Genomic DNA, 18,694 nt, shown 5'->3' with positions numbered 1-18,694 from the left:
GGTGGGGTGGGGGGGGGTGCTCCGGACACCCATGTCTTGCAAAGTGAGGGGGGTCAGGTTGTGTGTGGTGGAACTTCCCAAACCGAGACCTGCAGAAATGCCTTAAAAAGAGGAAAACTGTGAGTGGACCTCGTAGCCACTGAGGAATGAGGGAATGCCACAGCATCCTACAGGTTGGACATTCTTTGCAGGAAGGTCAACACCAAGAGGGCAGGGCGTGACAGCGCCGGATCTATAGGGCCGCGGTACCTCCTGATGCCGGGGGGCCCCCATGGAAGCAGGTGGGAGCCTGGCCCCGGGACACACTGGGACAGGTCGGGCCCAGGGATGCCGTAATACCCGAGGGGAATGCCTCCGGCAAAGGGACTGTCGCCAGGCGGCCCCAGAGACCCGCGGAGGAGATGAGGCCCGGAGCCCGCCCCTCTGCGCAAAAGCTGCTGCACTTACCAAGGTCTGAAAGGCTGAGTACTTCATGAGGTCATTGTCCAGGTCACGGTAGGTCATCACCCGGTTGACCTGGATGCTGCAGGAAAGAGAGAAGGTGAGGAGGAATCCCAGGCAGGATGGGTTCCAGGAGGGCTGCCGGGCCACCATCCCCAGAGCCTCCCGGGCAGCGAGGAAGGACCAAAGTGGGAAGAATATGCCTAGTAACACGGGAACCCGGGCAGGAACCCATCACCAGCAACTTCCCGTCTCCACTCGGGGAGGGGGGGGGAGCAGCCCCGCTGTACGCGGTATTGGGCATGTGTTCATTCACATGCTCTCCGCCTCCCGCCAACTCCACACCTAATGTAACGTACCTGGGGGGGGCTGCCACCTGCAAAGCGAAGTCTTCTTCCTGTACTTCTTCCAGATCTGGAATAACGGGAATATCTGCAACGAGAGGAGGAGAAAGAACTGTGAATAGGGAGGGATCTCGCCCGCTTCTCCGTGTATTTACCACCTTCAACGTGCCAGCGGGGGGTAGGACGGATACTCAGACACAGTCTCTGGCCTCCGGGGTCCCCATCTAGGGCTGCGGTACTGAACTAGAGGTGTGCCTGAAACCAAAGGTGGGCTGCAACCGTTTCCGAATCCCAGGCGTTACCCCAGCCACCTGCTGGATTAGAACCTCCTGGGCGGGGCTCAGGATTCTGTACTTTTTCCTAACATTTCTTTGGTGATCCTGCTGTACGCTCCAGGTTAGGAGCCCTTGGAGTGGCCCTCCCAATGAGAAATGTAAAGAAATGGGAAGAGAGTCCCCGACTGTACTTGGGGAAGTTTACATTGGAGGAGCCGGAGAAGGAGCCACCTCATGACCGAGGTCCACCCGTGCATTAGCTCGTCGTAATCCCTGCAATCATCACGGCCGTCATGGCCCTGAGCCTGACTCTGAAGGACATTTCACACCTAATGAGATGAAGTGGTTCCCCAGCGGTGTCCCTGGGCTCAGTCTTGCCAGGTCTGATATAATAAAGAATGCCGATTCTAACGATGACACGTCTCTTGCCGGGTCATGGAGATTTCCCTTCTTCAAACTGTACATGTGAGACAGACGTCCCAACACAGGAGGGGACATCTTGTTCATTAGTCCAACAGAGTCACGCGAGCAGAGAGGCCGAGAGAAGCAGAGAAGCAAGTGGCGACTTCCCCAAAACAGCCCCTCTTGTCACGGGGACAACCTAACGCCCTAAAGAAGTATTTCCTTTTCCAAATGAGCATCACTGACTGGTTGAGGGGTTTTCTTTGTTTCAACCGGTTGGAGTAGAAAAAGAGAGGGGGCAGAAAAAAAGGCCAAGTGGAGAGATACCATCCTAGAATTCCCAATCCAACCACAAACATCAGGAGGAAAAAGCCCAGTGAAGACTGAATAGTGAAGAAACTCTTTGTTTTTGCTTCCATGGACTAAATTCAATTTTATTTCATTAAAAAAAATTTTTTAATGTTTATTTATTGTTGAGAGAGACAGAGCATGAGTTGGGAAGGGGCAGAGAGAGAGGGCGACACAGAATCCGAAGCAGGCTCCAGGCTCCGAGCTGTCAGCGCAGAGCCCGACGCGGGGCTCGAACCCATGATCTGTGAGATCACGACCTGAGCTGAAGTCGGATGCTTACCCACCGAGCCACCCAGGCGCCCCCAATTTAATTTTTAAATGTTTTTTTTTAAATTTTTTTTAACATTTATTCATTTTTGAGGGACAGAGAAAGGCAGAGTATGAGTGGGGAAGGGGCAGAGGGAGAGGGAGACACAGAATCTGAAGCAGGCTCCAGGCTCTGAGCTGTCAGCACAGAGCCCGACGCGGGGCTCGAACTCACGAACTGCGAGATCATGACCTGAGCCGAAGTCGGACACTCAACCGACTGAGCCACCCAGGCGCCCCCCCAATTTAATTTTTAAAAGACATGCAGAGTCATTCCAAGAACAGCTGGGAAGACGCTTCTGTCACTTTCAGACTATTCATTATTCAGACTTTGCAACTGCTCTGGTCCAGCTAAGCCTGAGTATATAAATGTCAACTCCGAGCCTGGTGTCTTTATTACGGCCTCCGACTGCAGAGCTACAGACGCCGTACCTGGAAAGAGAGGGAGGAGGTAGGCAAGGGAGAGACGGAGACACAGAAAATAAGACCGAGAGTTAAAGGCAGTGATTAAAAGAATCAAAAGGGCTTAAGAAAAGGAATGGCTGAGAGGGGAAATAAAGAACACTCACACACCACCCCCAAAATAACGACCCACGTTCGGCAAGTCCTCTGTCCAGAAAGCAGCTGTGGAGGGCTTAGATTCTGCCTCTCCGTCCTGCTGAAGAATTAGACGTGGAGTCCTCTAAGATTCTACCTCTTATGCTAATAGGAATTTTGCCTTCTTGTTCACTCTCGCTCTGCGTGATTAATGCCGTCCACGGTGAGAGCCGCTGACAGCACCGTCCCTGAGCCCGGGCCGAGCGGCGGGGCAGGGAGGAAGCTGGCTGTGCCACGCGCCATCAGCACTGTGACAGTGTTGGAGCGAGCCAGTTAGCTGCCCCCGGCTCGCCTCGGTGTGGAGTCCAGCCTGAGATGAATATTCAGAAGGTGGCAAGAGAAGGCCCCACGCTGGGCTTAGGGCTCAGGACGGGGTCTTCCCCGAGTCCCCTCTCCCTCCACAGCGTTAGCATTTGGGTCCTGTCAACTCCGCCCCGCTCCTCCCGGCTCTGAGGAACTGCACTTCTGCCCAATGTCCACTCCGACTCCTCACGGGCTTCCCTCCTCGTCCCCGCCCCCCTCCTCCAAATGCGCACAAAGGAGTGTGGGGCTGGCCCATCTGTGACAGATCAGAGGTCAGCCCGGGCCTTGGCAAAGGGGCCTCTCAGAGTGGCACTGGTGAGGCCGGCCACACAGTGGGATTTCTCTCTAATTGGAAGCCCGGTGCCCAACAGAACCCGGTGAACCGCCTGAGTGGGACAGAGCCAGCGATGACAGCCAGGCTGAGGCAAGCTGGACCATTCCGGTGCGGTGACAGCTTGAGCCATCGCAGCGGAGTCGGGCCGTCCAACTCCCGGCCCCCGTGGAACAGGTGGCCGTGGAGCCGGTTTGGGGCAAACTTCAAAGAACTTCACAGTTTTACAGTTCCTGATTTACTATCACAGACAAGCTTTCATGTATACGTAACTTGTTCGGCCTTGCTCCTTCCCACCTCGTCTTCCCCTAGAAGATTTCAGAAAACGGACTTGCGAAATCTGCCTCTTCACAAAAGTATATACCGGGAATGCTCAGTTATGGCCGCTTGGCCTGCAAGTCTGGACTGGTGACCCAGTCTGGTTCAGGACCCCAAGCGTGACTCTCGGAACGTTACTAATGTAACACTGTATGTCAATGGTGCTCAAATAGAAAACAAATTTCTAATAAGATGAAATAGAAAGCGCGTGATTTTTAACAGAGACGGTAAGAGGAATACAGGGGGTCTGCTCTAGCGCTGCTGAAAAGCTACCGCTATTTTGAAAAAATGTAATGGTTCTATTGACTTTATTCTCCTGTTCTTCTGCGCTGCTAAAAGCAAGAAGAACGTGAACAGAAACAGTGAGTGGGTTAAGTATATGGGCAGGACGTCCATCCCGTGGTTAAGACGCAGGCTCCGGAGGCAGGATGGGTGGCTTCCAATCCTGGCTTCCCCACCTACCAGCTGTGTGACTATCCTCTCCGTGCCTCAGTGGTTTCATCTGTAGAAGGGGGAATTTCACCTCCCGCATACGGTTGTTACAAGCATTAAATGCCATCATCTTTACAAAATACTCACCATACAAAATGCCAAACTCTGCTCCGTGCATAATAAAGATTCTAGAGCTATTCTTATTCGCTTAACAGATCAAGTGTTGAGCCTGCAGAGAAACTATATGCTCTACCTTCAGCGTCTCATTTACTCTTGCCCATTTTGCAGGCGAGAACAGTGAGGCTCAGCAAGATCAAGCAGCTGGCGTGAGCTGAGATCATCAATAACGGACAGCGCCAGGTTTCCGGCTCCGTCCGACTGCAACCCATGAGCTCATCCTCGCCCACTCGTGCTCTCTTTGCAAATGAACAGTGCCTTCAAAGGCACTCGTAGAGCGGAGTCTGGCCGGCTTTTACTCTAAAGATTCAACGACCTCTGTTCTGGTATTTCTCCTGATTCCCATCACCACAAATAAGCTAAGTCTCTCCCTCGCCATATGCCCCAACTCACCACTGCCTCAGCAAGGCCAAATGGAACAGAATGGAAAGAGCGCAGTGACACCGGAGCCCTGGGGACTCCTCCCTGCGGCCCGTGTCTTACTAAACTGGCCCCATGGAGGTGACTGAGCACCTCAAACAGTCTCAGAAAAGGGGAGCAAGGCAGGAGGGCTATGACCTCACACGGACCGCCACCCGGACACAGGCCACCATCACGTGCTTCTCTTTCCCAGCTCCGACTCCTTCAACTGAACGGGTTCTCTTTGCTCTTTGCCCTTGCTCCCCACCTCTTCTGTTAGCCATCTCTCCTGCCTGTTCAACCTGCTTGTCTCCCCACGTGTCACCTGGTTGGCCGCACGTGGGGAAACCGCATTTGCTTGTTTATTCGTTCATTCATCCAAGGAACACTGAGCATCTGAAAGGTGCAATGCCACGCGGTGCCAGTAACAACAGCAAATAGAAGACAGTCCTTGTCTTCGTGGAGCGCCGGAAAGTACCAGGGCCGAAACAACTAATTGTCTTATTTTTCGAATGTAAAATATCATATGTGGTAACAATTCAAATGCTCCAGAAAAGGTTAAAATGAAAAACTTCTTATTCTTATGTGAGCCCCAGTCTGCCTCCCTAGAGGTGCTATTAACAATTTCTTGTATTTACTGAAAAGAATGTGTACCTACCGCAGCACACATGTCCTTTAAAAAATGTTTGTGAACAGGATCACTTTACACATGCATGGTTCTGCAACTTGCTTTCTCTCCCCTTATCAATAAATGTACTGTAAATCTTATTCTTTTAAATGGCCACCTAGGATTCTATTGAATGGGTGCTCCATAATGCATTTAATCTGGTTCAGAGATCTCATTTAGAACTTTGGAAGGTGGGGTGGGGAGTTGGGGAAGGTCTCTAAATGAGGGACGACGCAGCTCAAAGCCGAAGGACAGACAGGATTAAAGCAGGCAGGGACGGCAGGTGCAAAGGCGCTGTGAGGTGAGAAGCATCTCCCAGCACTGAAGAAACTGGAAAAAGGCCAATGTCGGCGGCCCAGGGGCCAGGGGAGAGTGATGGGGCGGGGTGGGGGGGAGGGGGGAGGAGAGAGGGTGCCTGGTGGCAGGTGAGGAAGGACCTGCGTCGACCAGCCAGGAAACATGGACTGGGTGTCTGCTATACACAAGACCTTCTAGGGCACATGACAGGAAAACCAAGATTGATGAAGCATGGCAAAGTGGCAGAGGGAGGGACCACACCTTAAAAAAAAATAGTAATACAAGCAGAATCAGGAAAATGTAAAATCCCTTCCTTTGTGACCCCCCTTGGAATCCAACAGGTAGCGGCCACTGTGTGGGCAGAGTACAGGAAATTTGCCCTGGGTCTGCCCCCTAGATGCCCCGCTAGCAGAGGGCAGAGAGCAGTTCCCAGTCACTTCTGCATTCCCAAGGACTAGCAAACCAAGGGACAACCGAACAGAACCGAATCAATAGATTCTCCTCCCATCTGAAAGTCACACACAGGGACGAGCCGCGTTGATCTGTTTCGTTCCAATTATGCTGTAAGTGCTACCGAGTCCATAGTTGTCTATACACGACACGGACACAATCCTTGGATACTTCCTGGATTTGATAACATCCTAGCAAAGGTTCTGCCTCACTTGACAGCTGCAAGGCCTGCCTGGGAAGGACCTGTGTCTGCACAGGAAACAACGGATGAGTGGGCACAAAGTTACAGAGGAAGACTCACTCATATTTTGGCAGTATGGGCCACAGGGCTCCCATCCCGAGGCTGGGTCACACTGCTCTTCACTAACCCGTGTTTCTTTCTGTTTGGGCTTCTGGAGTGCTCCCCTGTATCGCTCCACCTTCTGGAAGCCCCCAGTAAAGGTCTGTCAGTGCACAGCACCAATCGTAAGAAGTTACTTCAAAGAGACAGACTGCCAAATGGGCAACTCATTACGATCCAGAACACCCGTCTGCCAACAGATCTACCCAACAAACCAACTACCGGATGAAACCACAGAAATGAGGGGTGCTTAAATAAATAATAGAAACATGTGGGAACATCAGCAGGATCGATTGCAACTGGTTTCAAAGATGTGAGAAGCTGCCATTTGCCCCGAAATACATTCGTTATGGGTAATATCATCACACGCACACACTAAAGAGCTAACTACCCAGTGAAGTCCCAGAGGGCTCCTTTTCAGCCCCTGTGGCCTGACAGTAAGAAGCCAGCCTGCCTCGTCCAATAAAGCTGGCTCCAGATCTCTGCGATGCATTGTGTGCGAGATGGCCCGCGTTCAAACCCCGGTGTCGTTGGCCTGTTTTGGTACAACTAGAACAGAAAGTGATTTTCGAAGACTGGACTCAGACTGGACTCAGCACGCGGCATACATGCGTGCTGTGAGCATGACTCCGACTCTTTACCTGGGATATAAAGCTAAGTCCTGCGGGAAGAAGAGAACAAAGGGGGCCCCCTAATCCAGACCCTGGGTCCCACCCGGGAGCCCCTCTTCTCTGTGTCCCTTGAGGTTTTTGCCGATTTTCTTGTTTGGAGATTTCTGAACGGGATTTCCTGGTCGCATCCACAGGCGTTTCTGGAGAGCTCCATTAAAGTCTCTTCTACACTCTAGCACCTTCTCATCTTGACCTCTTAGTGAATGATATAAGTGGTTGGCCTACCTTGCCAGGTTCCGCCAGGTGCCTTCTGATGACATCCGTCCCTCTCGCTCCATCCACTAACTGAGCTCCCTCTGGCAAAGGCCCTGCTTGGTTACATGCAATCTCTTCCCCAAGCTGCTCTCCCACTCGGCGCACTGGCCACCACAGAGCACCCAAAGGCTCTTCATGGCTCACGTCCACCGTCCATAGCCAACCTCAATATCTAATCCACACGAGGGGGATCTGGACATACTGCTTAAGGACACCGCAGAGACAGTGGTCCACACAGCCCCTAATTCTGTGCCCGAAGTCAAAAGACCTCAGCAGAGCTCTTAAGTGAAACAATGTCCATGTTTTCGGGAGACGGCAACTTGAAGCCAGAGATCATTATAATTTTTCTCTGCAGCTGCAAAACTTTGTTTTACTGAATGCTGTTACCTTCTGCATCACGTATGGGGAATTTTAAACAGGCAAATGGAAGAAGGTCTGATTGAAGATGAAGTTAAGTGAAAGAAATTGGTCTCATTTAGCACATGACAGGATTCATCTGTGTTCCCAAGTCCACTGAGGTGGCATCATGGGCGTTCCATATTCATGAGCTGCTGCGACACTGTGTCCCCTCATTTACAAAGAGCCGTGTTCAGCAAATTCTGTCCCTGTGGACACTCTGTGCATTTCATGGTCTTGTCAGAGAGACATCAAACGCTCCAGTAACCAAATACCAGAAAATGGCTTTAATTAGTGGATCTCAATCGTATAAATAATTTTTTTCTAAGTGAAAAAATGGGGAATTTTTTAAAAGGGAGAAGAAAAGGGGAAAGCAGTAGGCAACAGGCTTCAAACACCAGAAGGAACAAGAGAAAGAGACGGTCTCAGAGGAGCTCCTGAGCGAGCCCGGGCCCTGCAACCGTCGGTCCCCCGCACTCCCCAACTCAGGGTTCGAGGGACAAAAACAGGTCTGCGGGTCCCCACAGGTCTGCTTGATGAAGACCTTTCCCCTGTGACTTCACTGATTGAAGCTGGCCCGGCCCGGACTCGTTACTGGCAGGGGAGGAGAGAGGCAATGGACACGGCAGAAAAGAGTCGGGAGACTGGGACGTTCGCTAGAGACCCGCACCTAAAACGCCGAGAAATACACGGCAGGGCCAATGTCTACTCTGGCGCTGTGCACGAGCAGGTCCCCGGGGAAGCGTGTGACGGAGCCTGAAAGGCAAGAGGTCCTGAGGTGCTGAGGTCCTGAAATGCCTCCACGTTCCTGCCAAACTGCATCTCTCTTCATGTCGCCGGGCAAGGAGATCACAGACCTCACGAAGATCAAAATAGCCGATTGTTCCTCACGGCCCCCCAAGCTGTGGTGGCTCTCCTGGCGGATGACGGTTTGACGACGAAGGCTGGGACTGACTTTAGTTTCCGAGAGAAACCGGGCCCCAGCACGCCGTGGTGCTGGCTGGATCGCGGGCAGAGGGGGCGCTTCGCTAAGAGTGGCAACGCGGCTCGTGGTACGTCGTGGTGCGTGAGGGCCGGACCTCTGGAGCTGTGTTCCGGTACCCACAGCGGGATGGTTGGACATTTCACAAGGAGCCATGAACGCAACACCCCAGAATGAGACTGGCTGCATCCCCCCACCCAAGTCCACGGTGTGCTTACAAGATCGAGCCTTCTGAGCAATTCAAAGGTAGTGCTCGCGAGCACAAGAGTTCTCTATGGAGAAAGATACCATTCAGCCCAGGAGCCCAACACGGGGAGGACCCCGCTGCCACCTGCCGAGGTGGCCCCCAGGGAACATCACACCCACCGGTCACTGACAGTTGAAGGAAACGGAGGACGATGAGCAGGAACGCTCCCTGCCACTCTGTGAGCTTTCGGAGGTCGCTGGCGCTTCCAGCTTTGATCTGTAGAGATGTGCTAAGGACAAGGAGGGGTAAAGGACTTTAAAAGCGACGAGGAAAAAGTGGCTGGAAGGAATGGAAACTGAGGAACTTTCCACTCTCTTCAGTAAGGCCCAAGATGAGTGATGCAGTGTTAACGTGACACAGAGCGCCTTCTCAGAGCCGCCCGTGGAAGTAGGGACGTTAGAAACCAGGCATATCTGATTCTATTTCATCCTCTTCGTGTTACATGGAAAAAACAAGACAAACTACACCGCTTTTATTCTAAATCCTTAGGTTTTGTGTTTTTCCTTATATATATTTATTAAAAAAATGCCACTTTGATCGGTGCCACCCGTGACACTCCCACATACGGAACGCTTCTGAGCGGTTCCCTCCGCGCGAGGCCACTGCTGGTGACAGCCAGCTGGTTTTGATCACAGCCATTCCGAATCGGATTTTCATAAGATAGATGAGGAGTCTTAGTGCTGCTCTCTCTCTTATCAGATGAGAAACAGAGGGGGAGGGGGAGAACGGGTCCTGAGGGAACAGCGCAACAATCAAGGGCTGCGTGGTTCTTTCTCTGTCCCTCCGCTGCTGCAATTTTCAAAGGCGTCTGCCTCGGGCACTTTTAAATGATGGTGTCTCAATTCTGTAATCATCTTTCAAGAGCTTTCTCTTAAAGGGTCTTTTAGGTAAACCTAGTCCGTCAACCACACTTATGGACTCAGGAATCACATTCCCAGTGTGTGTCCTCCTGTGTGTGTATATATAGACGAATACACACACACACACACACACCCCAACATCTGTGAACTTTGAGAAAACTGGCAGAACATAAAGCTACAGAGTAAGATCTACCATTTGGCCATATCAGGTTCATCTCTTACTGGGGTAAGAGAGTCAGGCCCCCGTTACCTTTCCCCTAGATTTCTACTATACCTAATCCTTCTTTTTATTTTTTTTTAATTTTTTTTAACGTTTATTTATTTTTGAGACAGAGAGCATGAACAGGGGAGGGTCAGAGAAAGAGGGAGACACAGAATCTGAAACAGGCTCCAGGCTCTGAGCTGTCAGCACAGAGCCTGACGCGGGGCTCGAACTCACGGACCGCGAGATCATGACCCGAGCCGAAGTCGGACGCCCAACCGACTGAGCCACCCAGGAGCCCCTACCTAATCCTTCTTTAGAAACACATTTCCATGTGTGATATGTCAGAAAGAAAAGACTTCTCCAGCTGAGGGCTAAGAGGGGAGCTAAGTCCAACCTCCGAGCATAAGCATGCCTGTCCCTTCCCATCTCCCCTAAGCGACACCTGGCTGTCAGGTCTGCACCCTGGCCATCTCTCTGGGAGAACAGTCTACAGCTATCCCAGGGCGCAACTCGCTGTGTTTGGGTCACAAAGACGATCTGGAACAACTCCACGACTCTACCTGTCTTTGTACACGCAGGGAACATGATGCCTATGTATATAGTCCCATCTTTTGAGACAGACCTCCCAGAAAACTGAACCTCTATTTCTTTCTAGTCAAATAAAAATCTGAGCTGTCTACAAGCTCCCTCCGGCAGTAGTTCTCAGCAACACGGCCTGTCTGCTGCATTCGGGCCCTTTGATTCCTTATTTGTCCGCTCCCCTCACAATTGTGTGAAGTCCCCATGCCCCTCCCCGAAAGCTGGAACACTGCTTGCCGACACTTCTCCCACGGTCTCACAAAACTAAATGCGATTAGTTTTGTCCTATCCCGATCCTGTCTCCTGTATTCAACCGGGACAGAATCCAAGGAGCTACAGAATAAATACCTTGATCTCTATAATGATTTCAGGGAGATTTAGCTCTCTTTTACTTTTGTCAGTGGTTAACGTTGGATGATTTATTATTAATCACATTCCCCTAAACTGACTATAGCATGACAGAGTGCTGACGGAGCTTTCTCTCCGTGTGTGTTCCTGGAGGAAGGTTAATACAATGCGCCTCATTTAAAGCACGTGCGCACGCATGGCACCAGGCTTTCGTTTCCATTCTCCTATTCTGCCTCTTCAGATGGGCACATGGAAGCAGGCTGTGCACAGGAACAGAGGAAATGGAACCCAGAAAAGTCACTGTCAGCCACATTTCAGGTAAAGACATCCGTGACTGTAAGTCTGGAAAGTCTGGTGAGACCTAGAGATTTTAGGGCACCACGCGTGGCATAAAGCACCTGGTCCCAGCTCTGCCAACAGAGCAAGAGGTCCGGTCAAGACACTGGGCTCTGCTTTGCGGCTGGATGGGGGGTAAGGTAGAACGTAACCGAGCTGACAAAGCAGAACTAAGATCTGCTGAAAGCTCAACTCGGTTGTCACAGACGCCCCTGCCTTTTGGGGATGCCAGAAGAATATAGCCAAACCAGTCTCTCCCATGTTTGTGGAGTCAATTTGTAGACGCCTACTCTATGGTAGTGCATACTTTGCTTAGGGTAGGGTCATGGGACCTTGAATCACCTCCTGCAAATAAATAAATAAGTAAGTAAAAGCAACTTCTCTGGCTGCATTGAAGAAATTTCTGGCAAGTTCCATGTGACCCCCTCTGGTGTCTCACTCACTCTGGGGACCAGCACTGGCCATACCCACATTGGAGAATAGAGAAGTTAACCCTGTGGCCTCTAGAGTCTGTATCTACTAATGCCCCTTTTTCTTTTGTTGCCAAGAATGTGACTTTAACTGCCTATCAAGGAAGAACTGAATTCCCAGATTTCTGGTCCGCAGAGTTGTACGGCAGTGTGTGCCCGATTAGAAATCAGGAAACATGGGTCCCAGATCTGCCCCCAATTTGCTGAACTCAGGCAATTACTTATCAACTCTGGTCCTAGGTTTCCTTATCAACGAAGAAGGACTATTCTATCTCTAAGACAATCTTATTCTGGGGTGTCCATTACGATGTATCTCATGGGGGCACCTGGGTGGCTCAGTTGGTGATGCATCCAACTTCGGCTCAGGTCATGATTTCACCGTTTGTGAGTTTGAGCCCCATGTCAGGCTCTGTGCTGACAGCTTAGAGTCTGGAACCTGCTTCGGATTCTGTGTCTCCCTTTCTGTCTGTCCCTCCCCCACTCATGCTCTGTCTCTCTCTGTCTCTCAAAAATAAATAAATGTTAAAAAAAACAAAACAAAATAAGTAAATGTTAGAAAATTAAAAAAGGAATATATCTCATGATATATATACATATATATGTATATGTATATGTACATGTATATGTATATATGTATATGTATATGTATATATATGTATATATATTGCCCAACCAACTCTTTCTGTCACATTTGGTTACAGAGGAGTCTTTTCAAATGTTCCAGCCATAGTTGTGGCCTACTGGTAGAGCACAGCAAATCTTTTGTTTAGAATCACTGTAATAAAATTCATTTTCCATAATGCAATTAACCTGCACAGATTCCACCTGCAGCCCCATTATGCCCTCAGCCCACACCATGATTCAGCACCCTTGGCTGGGGCTCCCCCACGTCCCATGCAGTCTTTCAAGTGTCCGTGTCTCTGAGGTGTCAGTCTGTCTCCTCTGCTCCACCTCAAAGGGGCAGGTTGGTGTGAAAACTACAAACATGGCCCTTCAGCCCCAGGAGGAGCCCTGTGGGGCCTTGGTTCTCACAAACGTCGCAAACACCCGATACACCTGCTGCCACCCGCCGAAGCCCAGGGAAACTTCCAAAGCAGGTTCTCCTCTCTGGAAGACTCAGCACGGGCACAAGAAATCATCATCTAAAAGCGATTTCCATGGAGTTGATACAAAACGAAGCATAACAAGAGAGGAACAGTCAAACCTAAAGATTCTGTTTCATGTCACGGAGCTGTACGAGCCTGGTCTCTTTGGCTTATGCCTGTCAGCCGGGCCACTGCTGTAGGCGAAACCTGAGCGTGGGAGGGTCGGCAGAGCCGAGGACGCAGGCCGGCAGGCTAGTCTGAGAACCGGGGTGGGAAGGGATCTGCAACAGGGGGCTAGAAAAATGAGTGGAGACTAGCTTCCTCAATAAGCAGGATTGAGACACCAACCCGATGCTTCAACAAGGACGAGGACGGCTGTGACAGCAGAGTGCCTGGGAGTCCCGAAGACCACGTCTGCAATCCAGCTCCACCCCTACGAGCTAGCGGGGCTGTGCCGGAGCAGCTCATACTGGCCTGTAAGAGCCAACGGCTAAATTATTAGGAATACTGCCTGCAAAAGCTGTTACACGTAAACATCATTAAGGACTAAGTTATACACCCTCATAACCAGATAAATTATATTAAAAACAAAGGCAATCAATAGTCAAAACTCAGCACTTCCTAAATTTTACATTTCACTTTATCCATGCTCCTGTGATAATTTCTCTCTTCTCCACTTGTAGGGTAGAACTAGGGTCTACTGGTGTGCTCCTGCCCATGTCTTCCCAGCTCTGTGGTCAGTGATGTCCTTCTGGGAGCCCGAGACCAGTCACGGTGGGGATATTGACACCACAGAAATCGGCAAACACTAACCCCGTGAGGACTTTGCTCCCCTGGACAGCCAGTGGTCAAACAGTAACCAGCACATCGCTGCGAAACAGCCATGTGACTTCTGTGAGCGGCTTCACGTGCCAAGGCTGCCATATCCTCCTCTGTACAGGGGTGATAATCAGTGTCTCCTCCGAGAGCCGCCGTGAGGGCCACTACAGGTAAAAGCACAGGGCCTGGCTCGCAGTGAGCACAAACACGAATTACCAATACCGTTTCCCACGAGAATGACTTTTCTCTTGGGGTGCCGGGGGCGCTCCATCGGTTGAGCATCCCATTCTCGATTTTGGTTCAGGTCATGACCCTGAGGTTGTGGGATCGAGCCCTGTACTGGGCTCTGTGTTGAGCATGGAGCCTGCTTAAGGCTTGCTCGCTCGCTCTCTCTCTCTCAAAAATAAAAAAAAATTTAAAGACGAGGCTCTTGGGTGGCTCAGTTGGTAAAGCGTCCAACTCTTAATCTGGTTCAGGTCATGATCTCGTCGTTCGTGAGGTTGAGCCCTGCACTGGGCTCTGTGAGGAGCCTACTTGGGATTCTCCCCCTCTCCCTCTCTTTCTGCCTCTCCCCCACTTGCTTGTGTGCGCTCTCTCTCTCTTAAAATAAATAAACTTAAAAAAAAAAAAAAAGAATGGCTCCTTTTCCAAATTTATTACCTCATATACAGTGACCAAAGCGGAGACACAACAGACATGACAGCCAACCCTTGCACCACCGAGTACCCACCCCCCCCACCCCCGCCGCTCCCCCCCACAGGCCCCACCCCTGTGATGCAAATGTTCAGCTAAAGAAGTCCTTGCTTGGGTGTCAGGGAAGGGTGGGCAGGCGTGAGTTCAGGAAAACCTTAGCGTCCACTTCTACTGACTCTGAACTTAGAAAAAACAAATAGATTTTAAGGAACGTTATTTAATCAAAAAATGAGTGCTGACTGTAATCGTTTAAAAAGATTAGGGAGGCAAAGGAAGTAGGTTTGGGAACCAACTAAGAAGTCCCGTATGCTGAATGCTGCCCTAATGGAACGTTCTTACTAAGCAAGAGAAAGGAATTGAGATGTCAGGGTTCTAATTTATCTGTACTTAATTCTTTCCACTTTCTCTTTCTCCACATTGAAGCTGTGCAGTCTCATAGCGGCTCTGCTGTTTGCAGAAGGGACACAGAATATGGGGGGAAGATTAAGTAAGGAGTGACAAGCAGACCAAAAGAGAGATGGGAAGCCCAGGGTAGGCGATGAATGGGGAGAGGGGAAGACAGGGGTGAGGGCGCGCCAGCCCTCTACAGATGGCATTTTTCTAATTCCACTGACAGTCCAGCATCTCACATCTCATCCAGCCTCATTGCTTGGCTGTGTTCAGCCACTTTTACCTATTTTCCCTGTTGACATGGCCAGAAAATTGAGCAATTACCCTTAAACTCAGAGCTCTCAGATCATCCAGATTGCTACACTTACAGAATTAAGTCCCCAATTGCCCCTGGCTAGAAGTGGCTCAACCCGGCTGGTCCTTTAGGAATTAAACACTTTTTGGTCGGCCATAAGGATTTATTATTCCCGAGGTTTGGAGGTATTCGATTCTGTCAAAACGGAATCCGAGTTGCAAAGAGCACAGCCCTCTCCAGTGGGGATGAGATGGTGGGAAGAGGCAGTGAGAATTCTGCCCACGGTCCTGGCTCACGCCAAGTTGCAGTGGTTAAATGTGAGAAAGAGCTAATCCTTTCTTTTAAAGCTTCTGTTTTTAGAGACTTTTTACTTGTGAAAGACATCTTTGGGGGCTCACAGGTTCCTTCCTAACTTGACCTTAACTCTGAGACAAACTATTTGAAATTTGAGGCTGTATCTAATTGTACTTTCAGAAGTTGTTTCACCCTGAGTATTATCCATCTTTTCTAAGGACAAGAATTTGCTCTTCCCCATTTCTGCGCTTCTCAAAGTTCATCTTCAAAGCTTCACACTCTATCCAGAGTTCACTTTCTGAGAGCTGTGTTTTGGAGCTGGAAACCCTTCTGGAGTTGGGAGAGGTGACAAGACTTTGCACCTGCAGTCTCCTCTACCAGGGTCCCCCCAGCCCCCTGCTCGCACCCTCCCTCCTGGAAACTTCACTCTTCCTTCTGGTTGAAGTGTAAAAACCACTGCTTCAGGGTGGCCTTCCCTCATCACCCAATCCAAGTCAGGTTTTTGCACTATTCTCTCTCATGGCGCTCTGAGCTCTGCCTTTAGTGGGCTCAATCATCACTTGTCCTTACTTATCTAGTTGTGTGACCATTTGCGTAGTTCCCGTTTCCCTGACCAAGCTATAAACAGTAGGAGGCCAAGGACCGCGCGTTTTCTTCAACACCATAGCCCCAGAGCCCAGCCCTGAGTACCGCAGAGTAGGTACTCAACAAATGGTGGTTGAATGAATGACTCACCCAAAGTCACTTGCAGAGCCTGGGTTCGATCCTATTCCAGATCTGATGTTCTTTCTTCTAACACCACACAACCTTCCATGACAGAAGAAGTCCGAACGCCTTAGTGTAAACCAGAAACTTGATTCCAAGGATCGGGGTGGATAATCGTGCCACTAAAGGATGGTCATCTAAATAAGAAAGATTAGTGTGGCCATCTACAATTTGGGGACCCTGGGGTCATTTGGGGGCTCTGGCTGTCCATCGTTCTCAGCTATTCTCATACTCATGACTCCCAACTTCCCTGAAACATCGTGTCAACTCTTGTGAGTGATTCCACTTGGAATCAGCAAATTAGATGAATGGCAATCTTCGAACTTCATTAAAGGCAGTTTATATGGGACACTGAAAATCTGTAGCTGAGAACAGACCAGAATCAGGGCTTTGCTCTGCAGAACGAGCTCGTCTTGCCAGGCTTCACCAGGAAGGCCCTTTGAATTCTTCTCCTCCTTCAAATCCTGCCTGGCCTTCAGGACCTACTGCTCATTCTTCCTTCCTCCTGAAGCATCCTCAGCCCACAGGGATTTCTTTGTCGCCTGAACTGTGGCCCTAATGGAAATCATGAACACAGCAACCACCACTGGCTGCCTCTGCCATCGAGTATACTGCTGCTGTCTTAGTTCCATAACGCTTCTCATCTCTTCTGTTTCGTCTTCCCAACAAAGTTCTGTGTTCCCGTTGAGCACAGCCCTACAAAGTCTGATGACACGTTCGCAGATCACTTGCCAAAGGCCTAATCCAACTTGCAGGTGCATTTTGTTCTGTTTATGAAGTGATTTCGAAAATTCTTTGTCATTTTCTGAAATGTGAATTTGAGGGGCGCCTGGGTGGCGCAGTCGGTTAAGTGTCCGACTTCGGCCAGGTCATGATCTCGCAGTCCGTGAGTTCGATCCCAGCGTCAGGCTCTGGGCTGATGGCTCAGAGCCTGGAGCCTGTTTCCGATTCTGTGTCTCCCTCTCTCTCTGCCCCTCCCCTGTTCATTCTCTGTCTCTCTCTGTCCCAAAAATAAATAAAAAACGTTGAAAAAAAATTAAAAAAAAAATGAAATGTGAATTTGAACTTTCAGGCTATGCCATCTCCTCTCTAGGTTTACCACAGGCCCCCCCACCCTTTACTGTCTCACATGTGTGCTGTTTCATGTGTGTATGGTATCTGTCTGGCCCCTCAGGGTATGCAAGCTTGTGGTCCACCATGGCCTTGCAAACAGTCCTGTGCAGGACATTCTAGCTAACCAGCAGACTAAACCACCTTCAAACGTCACTCACTCCCGTTTCTCATTCTAAAAACAAATCTTATCCTAAAAGCCCCTTTCTTCTTCTACTTTCCTGCTCTCTTCCTTGGAAGTCTGACACATTGATGGAAGAAGCACTTCTCTTCTCTCCCTGGGCATCTTCTCCAGGGAAGAAGGAGAACATGTACCCAGAGCTTGGGAGGCTGAATGCTGAGACACAGATCTCAGAAACATGGCTCCTGGAAATTTCCTAGACAAGACAGGGAGGGAACGGAGGGGGCATTTCTCACTACATCAGAATCTCTCAGAGGGCAAGGCTGCCTTACTCGCCACTATCTCTGGCATCAGGGCAGTCCTGGCCACAGGAGGCATTGTACGAACACCTGCTGTCTTTCTTCAATAAAATCGAACCTCTAAGACTGGTAGTGGAACGAGACCGCCTGCTTGGATCCTAGACCTTGGATCCTCGTATCCACTCCCTAAGATTCAGTCTCCTTTGGGATTGCTGGCCAATTGTCACCCCTACCAAGTACAAGGAAACTAGCAGCCTCTTCCCAGGTGACAAAGCTCCTCGCACCAATGACCTTGAAGAACCTGGGTGTGATTTTATTATGGGCACCAGTAGGTTCCCTCATAAGGCACCCAAAGATCTGCTTAATGGCATTGCTGAATGAGCATCCATGGAGGCTTCAGGGCAATCATTCATGGAGTGTCCCCACCCACTGGCTATTCTAAGTTCAAAGGAGCAGCCTTCACTAGCCAACCAAGTAATTCTCTGAGCAAAGATAATTCTAAAAACTAGTTATAGGTAACATATGATTCCTACTGCATAATGGATTCTAAACATTCACATACAGTCAAATAGACGAAGTCGAGTGTGAAGTGTAACATATGAACTGATTTTCCATTAAAGGACTCAGGCATAACTGCACGGAAAACAGATTTATGCCGGGGAAGAGGCATCCCTCCTAGAAGGTAAAATCAAGTACACTGTGACAAGGAAGAGGGTTTTACGTGTTAAACCTCCAGAGCCAAAATAAAGGCCAAATCACTAATTTCACAATTCAAGTTTATGAAAGGGGAAAAGAAATACTAGTATTCTCTGAAAATAGATTTCTTTCTTCTCTCCTTCCTTCATGGAATTGTATTAAGTATCCTATCAGTCACGCTAGGCACTCTACATTACAAACGTGGGAACTGACATGAATACAACCCACCTGTGGAAGGAGACACCAACATAGCTGAGGGTCACACCATCTGTGACAGCCCAGAGGCCAGGAGCAAGGACTCTGGGGTCAAGATCTGTATTCAAATCCTGGTGCTGGGCTGTGTAGTGT

General features: G+C 49.9%; 1 protein-coding gene across 9 annotated transcripts in view; it reads right to left on the bottom strand.

Annotated features, from left to right (window-relative positions):
- Positions 1-18,694, bottom strand: part of IFT43 (intraflagellar transport 43) — an 84,228-nt gene that overhangs the window by 2,688 nt on the left and 62,846 nt on the right. For all 9 annotated transcript variants that reach the window (XM_003987852.6, XM_045060290.1, XM_019833336.3 and 6 more), the window contains 2 exons: positions 801-873; positions 448-523 (listed from right to left, as the gene is read on the bottom strand). In XM_003987852.6, the coding sequence (XP_003987901.1) occupies positions 448-523; positions 801-873 (149 nt within the window). The remainder of the gene's footprint in view (positions 1-447; positions 524-800; positions 874-18,694) is intronic.

This window comes from Felis catus, chromosome B3 (assembly GCF_018350175.1).
Source record: "Felis catus isolate Fca126 chromosome B3, F.catus_Fca126_mat1.0, whole genome shotgun sequence".
Taxonomy (NCBI): Eukaryota; Metazoa; Chordata; class Mammalia; order Carnivora; family Felidae; genus Felis; species Felis catus.
Note: the sequence above shows the minus strand (reverse complement) of the source record. Positions and strands in the feature narration are given on the sequence as shown.